Source organism: Zonotrichia albicollis, chromosome 1, assembly GCF_047830755.1.
Source record: "Zonotrichia albicollis isolate bZonAlb1 chromosome 1, bZonAlb1.hap1, whole genome shotgun sequence".
In the NCBI taxonomy this organism is placed as follows: domain Eukaryota; kingdom Metazoa; phylum Chordata; class Aves; order Passeriformes; family Passerellidae; genus Zonotrichia; species Zonotrichia albicollis.
In genome coordinates, this window is record NC_133819.1 from 84349858 (window position 1) to 84364715 (window position 14858).

Genomic DNA, 14858 nt, shown 5'->3' on the forward strand with positions numbered 1-14858 from the left:
TTAGTTTATATTTACAATATGTATTTAGTTATATGTGTTGATACTTGAATTGGTTTCTTTGGAGCTATTATAGAAACAATTATTTGAAGATACTTGTGTTTTAAAATCTTTGCAAGTCTGAATGCTGTGCCCCCACTAATTGGCAGGCAACAGCCATTTTTGCCTTTGGAGCTAAATGTTAAGGAATGCTTGCGTCTAATTCTTTGTGGCGTGAGTGGAGGTTTTTTTTCTATATCCAAATACAGCTATACAAAGGTTCTTAAACTTAAATTTGTTGACGTCTTATGGCTATTGAGTCAAGCTGTTCAGTTTAATAAATGCAGTGTCTGAAGGAATCTTGAGCCCACAATCATATTTGCCTGATTACACAGATCAGATGTAATTCAGAAGCAGAGGAAACGGCTTCAGATTTACTGATGGTTTACTTAATAAAAATGCTGCAGGTCTGGAGTTGCTGCATTTAAACAAAATTGAATGAGACACAAGTTGGTTGTTCCAAACAGTTCTAGGGTATCTTGCTGGTGGGGCTACTGGTCCTACTGACATAAACCAGCTGAAAAATGGCATTGTAAAGTTGATGCTGTGATCTGGCATTTTGACCTTTACGATTAATTTTATGTAAATACATGAAACCATTGTCCATCAGGGCCAATTATTAACCTAATCTGTTGAAAAATATCAAAAACAAGTACTAGAAAAGTGGTTTATTTTCCCTACATGCTAGTTATCTGCTCTTTACCATCAAATCAACATATTCTGTGTCCTCTCAGTATTTCTGAAGCCATTATGATTTTGCTTATTTTGGGAAGGTGTTTTCTAGCACTCCTAGGGTATGTTTTTTAACATGGAAGTATTATGTTCTGATTTTGAAATTGTTCAACCAAATGTAATAACTGTTAATACTGAAATCCTCGTGTGGTTCATTGAAGACTGTATTTGTCCATTGTCACTTGAAATTTTTCTCTGGTGCCCTTGGAATGAAAATAATGTTTTCTTATTGATATTTCTACAGAGCATCTAAAATCTGCAACATTCTTCAGGAACGTTTATACCCTGAGAGTGTCCTACTATTGCAGAAATTGCAATTCACCATTTTGAATATTCTCAAAATCTTTTCAGGTTGGTTACCACAGTAGTGACTCTGGGACCCATATGTTAGTGTTGTTAAGTTAAGGCTTTACTCTAAGCAAACTTTTGTACAAATAAGGTAATTTGGGTGAGGCCAAGCACAGCAAGCATACTGATGCCTGGAAATTAAACCAACAGAGGCCCACGAAGAAATCTGATACAGATCACACAAAGGAAACATTCCTTTCTGGAGTGTTGATGTAGACTTAAAATCCCAGGGAAAGCAGGAGACCTTGCTGCTCCTCCTCAGCTAGTGAGCTTAGTCAGGTCACAGGGGTTTTTTTTAATGAGCCAGACTTGCCACAGGGCAGTGTGTATTTGACAGTAAGGAAAAATGGGGCAAGTATTCAAAGGAAGTAGCCTCTCTCACTTCTGGCCTTGTCATACCAGTGAATTGGCTACCTGTAGCTGAAAAACTTCACCCTCAACAAATTGTTCAAATTTTAATGTGTTACCTTGTTTTATTCCTTGTGTATATGCTCCCAAGTTGTGCAATTTAAGAAAGGCTAAAACCTTTCAATATAGATATTGACCTCAGTATAAATTCGTATTATTATTTCTTTGGGGAACAAAAGCCAGTGCTTTTCAGAGCTCATATTTTAGCCAACTATGCCCCGAATTGTTTGTAAAGAGTAATTAGGAGACATTAACCTGCCCTTCTAGGGCAAGGGACGAAATCTGTAATGCCTTATGCTAAATTAATTTCCAAAAGTGTGTAAGATGTGATTACAACCCAGTTTTGGCTGTCTTCTCCACTCTCCTGTGAGGGGTGTAGTTCCAAATAGTAAAACAGTAGTGCTGTTGAGCTAGGATAAGTGATACTGCAATTGTGCAGACCAGTACCTGTGTTCTGTCCTTGACCTCTGAAGAACAGTCTTTTTATTGAGAGAACTGAGATTAGGGAACTAAATTTCTGTCATTGTCATTTCAATCCTCTGTTTGTGGGAATGTTTCATTTGTTACAGAAAATATTATGAAACCTAATGAGAAAAAATGAAAACTGCTTGATTTGGTGTGATTTGAGGAACAGTATTGTGTTGCTTCTATGAGCAAGATCAAGGTTTGCTTGTTTTAGAAGCAGTGTTTAATGTTTATTATTCTTCCTACTTGACTTAAGAAACAATCTTAAGGAAAAAAAAAAACCATAGTTCTAAAAATTGCCTTGATACTGAATGAAAATGCAGCAGTCAAGGCAAATTCCTTCACTGCTATCCCATGTACAAACCCACTGCATACAGCAGAAAGGAGGCTTTTTCCAAGGATATGGTGGCTTCAAGCTTGGGTAGAAACAGTCTCCATGGATGACCAGGGAGACAATACTATCACCTTATATGGGTTCATTATCCCAACATATGGAAAATACCTGTGTAATGCTGTTTTCCTCCCCGTGTAGTTTGGGTTTGAATGTTACTGCTCACTGGAGGGTTACCAACACCCAAGTGTTCCTAGAGGGAAATAGCATCAGGGGACACTGCCTGAGGAAAAGGTAGATGTGGTTAATATACTCAGCTTCTCAGAGTCATGAGCTCTTGCTCATGAAGAGCGAAAAGGAAATGGTCTTCTCTGGTTCTGTAGCAGGTAGGGATGCTCTCATTACTGATCATAAAAATATAATGGAGAAGAGGAACTGAACTTGAATGAAACCAGCCTTTTTTTTTTTCTCTGAAATGATACATACATTTAGTTAGAAATATTTCTCTGTGCCTTAGCACATCAAATGTTCCTTCCTTTTAACAAATTTTCTCTCCCTTACTTGTTGGCCAACTTTAAATTTGATTTCAAGTTGGTTTTTTGTCTGATTAAATCTGGACATTTTCTCTTACAGAAGAACCCATTGTCTTTAGCAACATTTTCTGTGCCATTACAAAGTGTAAAGATGGATTAATGAGTCACTTGCTCTTTGCTGTCTTTGAAGGGATTGCTGTGGTTCAAGATCACTATCAGGTCTGAATGATTCCCTCACCTACAAGTTTACTTTACAGCATACATTAAACTTCAGAAACTAATGAAAGTTTCCTTTTTCCCCACTGTCTGAATGACAAGTCCCCACAGTGGCTATACAAACCTGAGGTTTAAATAGGTATAGCTCTGATAATTCTGATAGAGATACCCAGAAGAAATTCCTTAAATAGGCATTGGTGAGCTTTAAAAGCTGAAATTATGACTTTGAATTATTAGAAATCCTATAACTAGGATAGTTGGCTTGTCAATCAATGTCAAACAGCAGCCCATTTTTAATTTCTTTAAATTCCATCATTCTGCTAATTTGATGAGTTATAATACATTTATACCTTAAAATCTTCACAGGAACATTTGTGAAATTAAAGTAGGAACAAATGGACTTCTTAGCCAGAATAATTAAGGCTAAAATAACAGTTATGATTACCAGTTGGGTTCAGTCTGTTTTTCTTTAACATGAAATTGCTAGCAGGTGAGATTAATATTTGGCATATAGAGGCTCATCCAGAGCTGGAAGCAGGCCTTTGGATAGCACACGTGTGTACACAGGCAAATGTGCTGTACACAGATAAAAATACTAAAGTCGTGCTTTTTAGTATAGAATCTGTCTTCTCTTTATTAAATAGCTCTTCTGCTGTGTCTACCTGGACATTTTACTGATATGAACAGCAATGTGTTAAACAAGTGACAGGTGGCATTACTCAAAGCAGACTTTTGCAGGCCAAATGCGTTGTGTAGTCACCCCCCTTCTACGACCTACTTCTGCAAATATTAAAAGCTTTGCAAAATTAACATTGTAAATATTCAGGAGAAAACATAGAAGTGCATACTATGCAGAGCATAATACATGAAAAGCTTTGGATATGAGGATCCAGATATTTTGGTTTGTTGAATCAAAACAGATGTTCAAAACAAGTATTTTGGAAAAAGATAAAATGGTCAGACTAAAATAAAAAAGGAAAAAGAACAGCTCATTTAATTTTGAAACAAATTTTAAAAGGCTGCCATTTCTATTAGTGGATGACTGTTCTTGACAGGCTAGTTCAAATTCCCGATCTGATTGTTTCCAAAACTCAGATATTTGAAAATTCCTTGCTTCTTGAAAACACTTATTCCAGTTTCAGTTAATCATACAATGACTATGAGAATATTACCTTACCCAAATTCTCATTTGAAGCTACAAATCATCTAGTTGCTGAGAGCTGCCACTTCTAGCTATAACACAATTTCATGAATTTTCTAACCATGTGATCACTGTGTTCTGCAGGAAGCTGGAAGATACTTGACCGCTTTCAACAAGGGAGATTGTGAGAGTATGGCATATATAAACCAAAAACTTTCCAATGATTTGGAGAGCTTTGTGGGAGCCTGGCAAAATACCAGCAGTGACAGCTGTGAATGCCAGCTAATGTTGGGGAATGTCCAGAGACGACTGCAAATGTAAAGCTTTTCACATTTTGGTACCCCATGGTTCCTCATCGTTAGTGACGTTCTTCTGTGCATATGTCTGTGTTCTAAACTAAGTGATTACAGGAGAGATATGTCTTTTTGAGCTTTGTTCATTTAACTTCATATTCAGTGGATAAAATACAGAAATTATTTAAGTAATTCAGAATAACTGAATATTCCTAAAAACTCTTCCATCTTTTTGCAAAGAACTTGCATAAGATCTTGCTGCTCCACCAGCTGAATGCTTTGGATCACAACTAAGAAAATTTTCAATTTCCTCTGACTCAAGTTGGGTCAAAATTTTGATACAATTTTTTATTTATAGCTCTTTTAATGTGGCTTTTCTTCTCAAAAGCTGATTATCTTTTTGTGAAATATTAAGCATGCAAATCAGTTCAGCAGTTCAAAGAGTTAGAAACACAGTACAGTGATTGTAAACTGATGGAAGTCCAAACAACTTCTGATTGTTATTTGCATGGGGAAAGCCATTCGATTTTAGGTAAAGCTGCTATCACAGAGTGTTTCAAATTTGAAATCAGCTAGAAGTAGACATTGTTATAATTGTTGCTATACTGGTTTGACCAATTGGATTGTTTTCAAAACAGGCTTGAATGGTGTCTGAGAATTACAGTAACAATACCGAAGAACTTGAGCCTAGAGGCTGCTCCTAAACACCATGGGCTCATATCCAGTTTTGAAGAGAAAACCATATTTAATGTGTGCACACACTTTATTATTTAAATTATAGTTAGATAGATAGATTTCTGTTCTGAACTGCAGTGATTTGTATCTCTAGGTTTTAAAATTGTGTGTTCAGTGAGAAACATGGAAGTGAGATATTGCTCGACCTGTCCTTTTCTGTAAGCTGCTGTTTGCTAGGGCCCTTAGCCATTATGGGAATCTATCTCTACATATGTATATATGTAGAGTTGCACATTTGTATCTCTACATATGCAGCCTCATTTAGGCATGAGATATGATGACCACTGCACCGTGTAAATACTGCATGAGAGCGTCTGTAGAGGTGCTGACTGTGCGCACACAGAGCACAGTGGGACCCTATTGCCTCTTTTAGTCCTGTTTCACTGTTCATGTCTGTCTTTATACATCGAAATGCCAGTGGCTTGGTTCTGATACCTTGTGACACTAAGCCTCTCGTTCCAGGGTGACTGAAAATTTGGAGCTACAATTGTCGGAGAACTTAGCAGCAGCTTTCCTCAACAATTTTAATCTTGTGAATGGTGGGTTCCAGTTTTCTTCACTTTTGCTATTTTAATATAATTTTGTAGGACAATAACTGTTCCTTTGTTTTTCCAACTTCAAAGGGATAGTATTTATTACTACACTACTACTATTGACATAAGGCAATTTTGTCACACACAGTGAATTGAATTGAAAGGATACAATCTGTAGGAAATCTAATTAATAAATTTGGTGCTGTTGGTACTATTTTTTTCTCTTCCAGATGTGAAAGTCAAAGATTTTGTGCAGAATATTACTCGGTTGAGGCTGGATATTGGTTCTTCTGTCAATATTTCTGAAGAAACTGTCAATACCCTTTTGGAAGCCAGTGTCTCTCATTCAGAGGTAAAAGATCAAAAAGAGGTGTCAAATTAGTGGGTTAATCTACAGCATGGTGTGCCAGCTGAAGAAAAACAAGCCATTTTGTTTGTGTGGAATCTTATAATTCCACATGAAATACTTTAGGAGTTTTAGGACTTTAAAGTAATATTGTGATACATTAAGGGATCAATTTATAGTTGTGCTATTCCGCTGGTCTAAATGGCACGGCTTCATTACTTTCAACAATGTTTTACCCTCTTGTACTGATGCAGAATTGATGCTTTGCTCTCTTGGTATTGTAGAAAAGATGAGGGTTTCTAGAAATTTTGTATCTTATCAGATCTGCTCCTTGTGGTATGGAGTTGTCTTATGTGTATATTTTTTTTAAAATTCCTTTGTCTGTTCCTCACTGTTCTTACATTATCTTACCACTGTATTGCTTTACTTTCGCTTTGAGGTGTTGACTTTTGAGTAATTTTCTGAGGGAAAGGACCATTGCTTTTTCCTGTGATCCCAGTGACCAGTTGAAATCATGAGAAATGCTAGCTGCCTAACGGGTTCTCTCTGCTGTGAGTGTCTGTTGAAGAGCTGGGGGTACATTTGGTGAAAATTGATCAGCTCAGTCAAGCAGCCACTGGGTGTCAGTGATGCTCTGCTTGCCGCAAGCTCTGTTTGTGAAAAGAGCAGCATTAAAAAGGCATTTCAGACCATCATAACTACTTATAGATGATTTGTTCTTCTGCTTCTGTGGCAGTGTGACTGCCTTTATTGTTAGCTTGTTATTGTGATACCACTAAATGGTAATGAGAGAAATCATCTGAAAGCAATTCAGTTAAATGGGATTCAGTGCACCTTTGATCCTTTGGAATAATAATGTTAATTGGCTGAATTGTCAAATTACTTTCCATTATTACTTTTTGCCAGTTTTATGCAGAGCTTAGATATATACACACATCTCACATTTGGATAATGATACAGAATTTTTTGTTTGCTTAGTGCTTAAATTCCCACCCCCCCCAGTCCAACTGGAGCATTAAGGGCCCGTGTCTCTTACTAATTATGAAAGCTGCAGAAGTGCTTTCTAGAGCTGTATTTTAGGCATGCCCATTATGTTTATTGTCTATAAAGCCACTGTCTGATAACCTAATGATAGCTATAGGCCCATTGTAGCCCTGCATTTCTGTGATTATATACCACTATTGTGCTTTCCCCTGGAACAGTAAGAGTAACCCTGGGAATTTTTTGTGCTTATTGTATTTACCCGCAATTTCTGCCCCAATGTTTTGTGCTGGCCATGCTCTTTGCCAAGTGATGAAATGATTTGAAATCACTTAAAACCTGTGACCTGAAGACTATAAGCATTCATTTACTGAGTGTAGGAGTTTGGATTAGCTCTGGTACTCAGAAAGCTGCAAGGAAATTTAGAGGAACTTAACCTAGGGGATAAAACATAGAATGTGTTAAAACTGCACTGAAATGGTGATTTACATGTGAGGCACATTTGAAATAAATTTCCAATTGAATCACAGTCAAATTTCCTCCCCAGCAAGAAGTCCAAATCAGTATCATCTTACTGCCCACTGAATTATGTTGGCATTCTGTTCCTTGAATGCATACACAAAAAAGTGAATCTTTAAATACATAGAAAACCTTGTAGAATCACAAAGGAAAAATTTTGTTCCAGAATGAAATTAAAAAAAAATCTAATTATTAAGTTGAAAAATAAATTGTTGGTAGGAATTAAAGAGTTAAATTGCATATCCTGACTGTCTTGCAGACCCTCTCCCTGACTGAATACTATTAGCAGCAAGAGATGCATTCAGTGGAGGTGGTAGAGGCAGATTTTGTCCTAAGCAGTACAATGGAGCCCTTTTCTTTGGCTACTACAGGCTCCTACAAAACTTGTAATTTTTCTGGACTTGTTGAGAATGGGTAGCTAAGAGCTCCTGAGATATCTGGGCTTCAAGCACTTCAAACCATTATCCAAGAATGTTTTATTATAGTCTCACCCAGGGTCTGCTTAGGCATTTGTCCCTTTATCTGCTGTTAAATAATACTTTAAAGCAGTGTTTAACTGAGAAATGTGAGCCAGCTCAGAGCAGACATTATGCCATATTGACATCCCCATGTGTTAATTTGTGTCCTTTGAAAGAAGGAAGGACCATATTGTTTCATGTTAGTGATTCACACACTTTGATCTTCAGGTGTTTCTGCAGCAGAGGTGTATATCTGCTAGAAGGAGTATACTCAGCATTGTAAATATGCCTGCTTATGGTATGAATGCTCAGGAATGAATGATTGACCTGTGAAAAACGAAAGCAAATCCTTATAGCAAATATGCTTAATCTTTTTATATGTACAAGGAGTATAAAGTAGGAATATAGCAATCTGATATAAAGCTGTATGGTTTATTATTTCCTGTCTGTTGGTGCCTGCAAATTATCATGTTACTGTGACACAAATTTTCACCTTATTGACTATAAAAAAAGGTGATGCATTTCAGAGAGAAAAAATTTTAATACACATATATTGTGATAGGTTCTTTACAGGGCTTTTGTGATAGCTTTAACTGGAAGATGTGATGAAGAAGTACTTAGCCTGCTGCTAAAGCTCCCTGAAAACAATAGAACTTCCCTGGTAGTGGAAGAATTATGCTCTTTACCAGCACTGGACTTGTATACCATGTTTGTATTGATTATACAAAATTTGAATGTCCGTCACATCATTTACAAGGTAAGATGTTTTATTGGAAGGTAATATGAAACATACCGGTAGATAGATTAATAATTATGTTTTTTCTTCAGATGTTCTTTCTCCTTGAAAGCAAACAGAAGACATATGGCATCTATTGTCTTTTTTTGGCTCCCCAAATAGAACAGTTGAAAAATGGGTCTGATAGATGATCTTCAGGAAAATTATCACTGAGGAGTTAATTACAAAAGCTTTGCAGAAAACACAGGAGGTCAAAGACATATTTTTAATAATCTTTAGCAGAGTTTGCAGTTCATGCAATTAGCCACTTCATTATTTGTAAGAGTGGAAGACTGATCTGTCAATATTTGAACTAAAACCAGCATAGTTGCTCACATCGCAAGAATGACAAAACTATTTTCTAGGAAGAATTCATAGCACTGTGGATGGGGATGTCTACAGCACAACTGTGTTACCCGTATAACTATAGATAATCTGGAATCTAGTGTGGATATTCAGTGAGACTCTGGTTTTATCTGTAAGAGCAGAATTATTGAATGGATAGTTAGAAGACATTTAGTTCAGTTCTTTTGGGGGTAATTGATTGACAGAACTTAAAATGTGAACATGAATAGCTGAAATATCCTTATAACATTGTGAGGAAGAATGGCTTGTTCTAAAGCCATAGGACTCTGATTGTATTCTGGATGTTTCATGTTTTATTCTGGCTGCTGCATGCTCAGTTGAGCAGATTAGGTAAAGAATTTTAAAAATAAGACAATTTCCCACTGTAGGTAAAGATGCCTGAGGGGAAAGAAAAGACTTTACTTCCTGAATTGTCTGCAAACCTAGGGAAAAAAAATAGAATAAAATAAGCCAGTGGTTATTCCAATGAGTGTTTCTACTGAGATCTACAGAAACCTAATCAAATTCTAACAAAGAGTAAAAAATGTTGTCAGTTCATCTTAAATTATAATGGAAGTTCACAATTTTTTAGCAAAACAAGATTTTTTTTAATGGGTGTCTTTCAATTTTTTCTCTTAACTATGTAAGGCTGAGGAGAAAATCAAGCATAGATATTATAGTAGGAAGACAAAGGTGGATAAAATAGATAATCACAGGGAGCACTGAAACTATATAATGAGATTATACTGGTTTTATTATTTTGCACAGACAGGTAACAATGAATCAATTTGTATTATCATATCATCTAACTAATCCCCAAAAGCAAAGGGAACAGAGAGAAAATCCATAATGACAAATTTGCATGGTGGAAATAGCAAACAGCCAATTGAACTTAGGTCAAGTAGGTGATAAAATGCACACAATTATTTTCAGCATGAAAAATTCAAAGACAGGAAGAGTGTGGCAGGAAAGTTAGTTACTTTAGGGGTCATATTAAGCAATAAAAGTGGTTTCTAAATTTAAGTTACAAATTATTTTTAAAGTATGAAATTATTGCATTGAACATTTTTAAAGTGGTGAAGGACAAGTTTCTATTTTCACTGAATTCTAAAAGGATAGAATGTTGCAGGTCCCATTAGCATCTTGGGTTGGAAAGCTCTCTTCAACTTGGCAGTTGTAAACATGATTTCTGAATATTAATTTCTGTTTTGTCATAAGCCTGATCTAACAGTAAATTACGGAGAACTTCTCTTCAGCTTAATCTGAGAGTAACCAGGGAGTTATATCAAAAGGAGTTTTGTTAAACATGGTTTGTAGGAACATTTTATTATCAGTTTTGGAAAAAGACTGAATAATTTTGCATGCTTCATTGAAAGCTTAGCATTTGTTTCTAACTGGAATTTCCCGTTGTGTTTTTTTTTCCTTCTTTTCCAAGGTCCAGATACCACCTGAGGTAGGCAATGTATTAAATCTGCTACTGGATGTGGTTTCTAGTATCAGTTCACTTCTCAATAAAGTCCAACATGTCATGGAAAAGCTTCCAGTGTTCCTCCAAGGAATTCAAAATATTGGTGTGCTTGACATCTCTGCATTGCAGCAGGTATGTGTAGGATTTCAATATGCAAAATTAATTCCCCTTGTGAGATGATTAGGTAAGGATATGTGCTTAGTAAGGAGGCACACTAATAGAAATTATTTCCTAGAAAGTAGGGAATGCTAAGAAGAGTCCACAAACCCTAGGAAGATTCATTTGGTCTCTTTCAAGCAGTCTGGTAATTCTAAAACTAGTGTTGTGTTGTTTCTGTCATCTCCTTTTTTGTTAATTTATGAGATTCTAGTCTAAGTTACCTCAGTGCTTGTCAACTGGCTAACATTATCTATCATCAGTGATTTGGGGATAGCTAGCCAGGTATTTTCTGCTAATACTGTGTTTTTGTTTGTTTTTTTGGGAGCAGACCATTACTTTTTTAACAAGAAATATCTTTGCTTTTTTAAGGAATATGAGTTCAAGGCAGTCTATGCAGTTCTTCTATCTGCCTTGTGTTTCTGTCCATGTCACCTAAGGGGTTTGTGTGATAGTTCTGCTTGACATTAAAAAAAAGTGGCATGAGGTGTGAGTGAGGGTATTTCTTTTGTCTCTGCCTTTTAGGGCCATTGCTGAATGCACAGCTAGCACGGTGGTGGATCTAGTGTTACATGAATAATCAGAAAGATTTCTATCTCTAAGCAGGTTCCAATTCCATAGGAAGACATGCTGACCCTCATGGCATTACTTTTTGGGTTTGTTGTCCTTTGTGGAAACCTGAGGACTGAATCTGGTTTAAAATTGCAAACCTCTGAGAGACCCCACAGTGATAGATGGTGCAATCTGGTTTATTGCTAGAGTACAGAGTAAACTCTGCCCTACGTACTATTGCCCTTAGTGATACATTTTTCAAGATCTTCTATTTTGTGTGATAGAGACACGTTGAAAAATGTTGTTCTGGTGCATCTATCAGTTTTGAACCTCTCTTTTTTTAGGTAGCTCTTTGGCTGCTGCAATTAATGGTGACTTTCACCAGACATTTGCCTTTTTTTCTGCTTTCCTTAAACTAGCTCTATTTGTGTCAGACTTTCCTTCCAATAAATGAAATATTCCTTATGGAGAAAAATCCCACAGTTCCTTATTTGATGAACTTTTTTGCTGCTCAAAAAAAGTTTGCAAAAGAACAAATGGAACAGCAGAGGGCCATCTTCTCACAGTTTTAAGCTTTGCTCGATGGCCACTTCTATTATCCCATAATTTACCATAGATTTAACCTTGGAAGTTTTGTTCTTTTTTACTTCTAACCTTTTTTGATCATTTCTTTTTCACACAATCTTTATTTTCTAATATTTTTCTAAATCCCTTTTACTTATGAAATTGCTGGGGCTTATTGATCACCTAATAATTTGTGGAAGATTAAAATAATCAGTGCCTATTTGTTTTATTAATAAGTTACATTTTTGATTTCCAGGGCTATTCTGTCTCCATAACATTTTTTAAAATCAAAGACTAGTAAAAGTATAAGTTTCCTTTTTTTTTTGTTTAAATTGATTTTTTTTATACTTTCCAGTAAGTTTTAATTATTGATTTTTTTTTTGCTTCTGTTCTATGGTGGCCAAACTTGTGCTATTGAGTAAGTGCTCTTCTGAAGTTTGTATACTGCTTACACACTTCCCTCTTTAAATGTTTTCTTCAATTTCCAAAAGAGTCCATCCTTATGGATTTTTGTTTTCATGATTACCAAGAGCAAAGTAGTTCAGTGACATTGAAAGCTTATCAGATAAAAAATGTAAATGTTTTTGGGGTAAAATATGTGGACCTTTGTCAGAAAGACATTGAAGTTAATTTAAAAAAATACTTCTATAATGAAAGAGATAATAAAGGAATTGTCAACTATGCATACTAATCTACATGGATTTCTGTCTGAAAGAAAAACTGTAAAGGCAGAAATAACTTTAATATAGCTGTAAAATGTGAAGTTGAATTGAAAAGGTATATGTATTTTAATAAAAGATGATGTAAAACCTATCAGCATTAACTGGAATATGGTGCCAGATTCTACTGTTAAAAACACTGAGTGAATGGATAACTCCCTGAAGAAAATCACTGCTGGTTTCAACAATGATTTGTGCTTGTGTTTTGCTGTTTGAAATCATTCACTTATATTTTCATACCTAATTTTTTGGATGCTTGTCACTCATCAACAGATAAGCTGCAGGGGACTTCCTGAGTTGCTAAATGCTGCTAATTGTGAGAGGTGGCCTCACTCTGTAATCCTTCCACTATCTTGAACAAATTCTCTGTTGAACCTATCACTGTAGAACAATCTGTTGGGGTTTTAAATGAACACAATTCTTACTTAGTTTTATTTGTAGCTACTATGTTTATTCTTGTATCAAAAATGTTCTGGAGCATTTTTAACTTCTCTGGCTTGTCCATATATGTGTGGAAGCCAGTTGCAGTCCTTTTCTGTTTTGATAGGTTCAAGGACCTATTTTAGCATTTGTTTTTTGTTTTAGCTTTTTCTATCAGGCTCTCAGTTGCTTAAGACAGCCTAGCATTATTTTTGCATGCTGGTTTAAGGCTAATCCTGAAAGTCTGGAAGAAGAAATGTGTGCATTGTTTGAGGGGAATTACAACTGATGACTCTTGTAGCCTGCTCATTCTTGTCTATACCTACTAAAATAACTTTCCTAAACTCGTATTCAACTTTTTCATAAGCTGCACAGTTTTGTCTCTTAGATGATTAAGGATGAGTGATATACTGAGGTGACCTCCACTTTATAGTAACATCTCATGATTTCCGTTGATAAATAAGATTTTGCACTGGTTATATTTCTATTCAACTTGCTTTGATTTAGGCATTTGGTTTTTTGCCATATTGGGTTCTTATCTCCTTTTCTCCTGAAATGCCTTCCAATATTAAATGAAAGGCAAATTTAGGCAATATGTTTCTTTCAGGGCTCACAGGAAAAACACTAACAACTTCTTTGTAATCCTGTGCCTTCTTTTCTGTTAACAGGCTCCCTGCAGTATTGTCTTAATGCCATTTTTTTTCACCACTATTATTCAGCAGTTGGATTAATTGATGATTAATATTTTCTGGAGCATGAGCATTAATTGGTTGCTAGAGTTCACCTAAACTGGAGTCAGCTTGTAACATTTTGTGGAGAAAGAAACTGCCCTCCCACATAAATATGTTGTGTTGGTCAGGCATGATAACTTGAGAATGCATTAAATTTTACTTCTCAAATATTTTTTCTCTTTAATGTTCTCCCCTGAAATTTCACTGTATATCTTGGTCTAATAAACATCGGAACCAGATATCTATTATTTTCTGGATCATTATACTTCTCATTCTTGAGTATACATGATTTTTCTACTTTTCAAATAGTGCCATAAATAGTAAATTTGATAGGCTTCTGAAAACTGTTTAATCAAATCAGCGATTTTGCTATTATTCCCCTGATTCTGTCAATTTCAGGATGAAAAAGACTTTGTTTATGTTTTTCCCAAGAATTAGGATTGTCTATTTGTCTGAATTTATTACCTTTAGCCCTATGGTTCCGTCAAATTTTGAATTCTCTTTAAGCTCCTTGTAGTTTTCCAGGAAATTTGCATTATTTTTTTTCTCTCTTTCTTTCTCTCTAATGTAATGATTCAGAATGTATTTTAGATTTATGTGCAAGCTGTAGCCCAGTATGACTTTGAAGTTTCTTTTTATGAATAACTGGTATTTCTATTCCATGTGAATTTGTTTATATTAATAACAATTTTTGGCATACAGCTGTTCTGTTAGGTCAGATGCTCCTATGCTATGAGGTTTTTGCCTCTATTTGAAAATCCAGTTCCAGATAACCTCTTAATCTTCCACACCAGCTTCCTCTTCCATGACTTTGTTACAGTGGCTTGCTTAACTGATTAGTTTGTAGAAGAGGCTGGTTGTTTGGATTTATCAGCCTTGATTACAGCCCTGCTTTATACAGTTTAAACTAGATCAAAGATAGCTCTTTTTTTTTTTTTTTGGTGGGAGCCATATTATATATTCCTCATACTTTATCAAAGCCAAATTTTAAGAAACATATTTTTTTGAGTCAATGGATATTTAGTTGAAAGACAGTAAGTAGATTCAGCCTGT

General features: G+C 35.6%; 1 protein-coding gene across 1 annotated transcript in view; it reads left to right on the forward strand.

Moving 5' to 3' along the window:
• ABCA13 (ATP binding cassette subfamily A member 13) overlaps window positions 1-14858 on the forward strand; it is a 172476-nt gene that overhangs the window by 26144 nt on the left and 131474 nt on the right. Inside the window, exons 9-14 of the mRNA XM_074542293.1 lie at window positions 147-210; window positions 4355-4527; window positions 5701-5777; window positions 6002-6123; window positions 8638-8832; window positions 10631-10795. Coding sequence (XP_074398394.1) covers window positions 147-210; window positions 4355-4527; window positions 5701-5777; window positions 6002-6123; window positions 8638-8832; window positions 10631-10795 — 796 coding nt within the window. The remainder of the gene's footprint in view (window positions 1-146; window positions 211-4354; window positions 4528-5700; window positions 5778-6001; window positions 6124-8637; window positions 8833-10630; window positions 10796-14858) is intronic.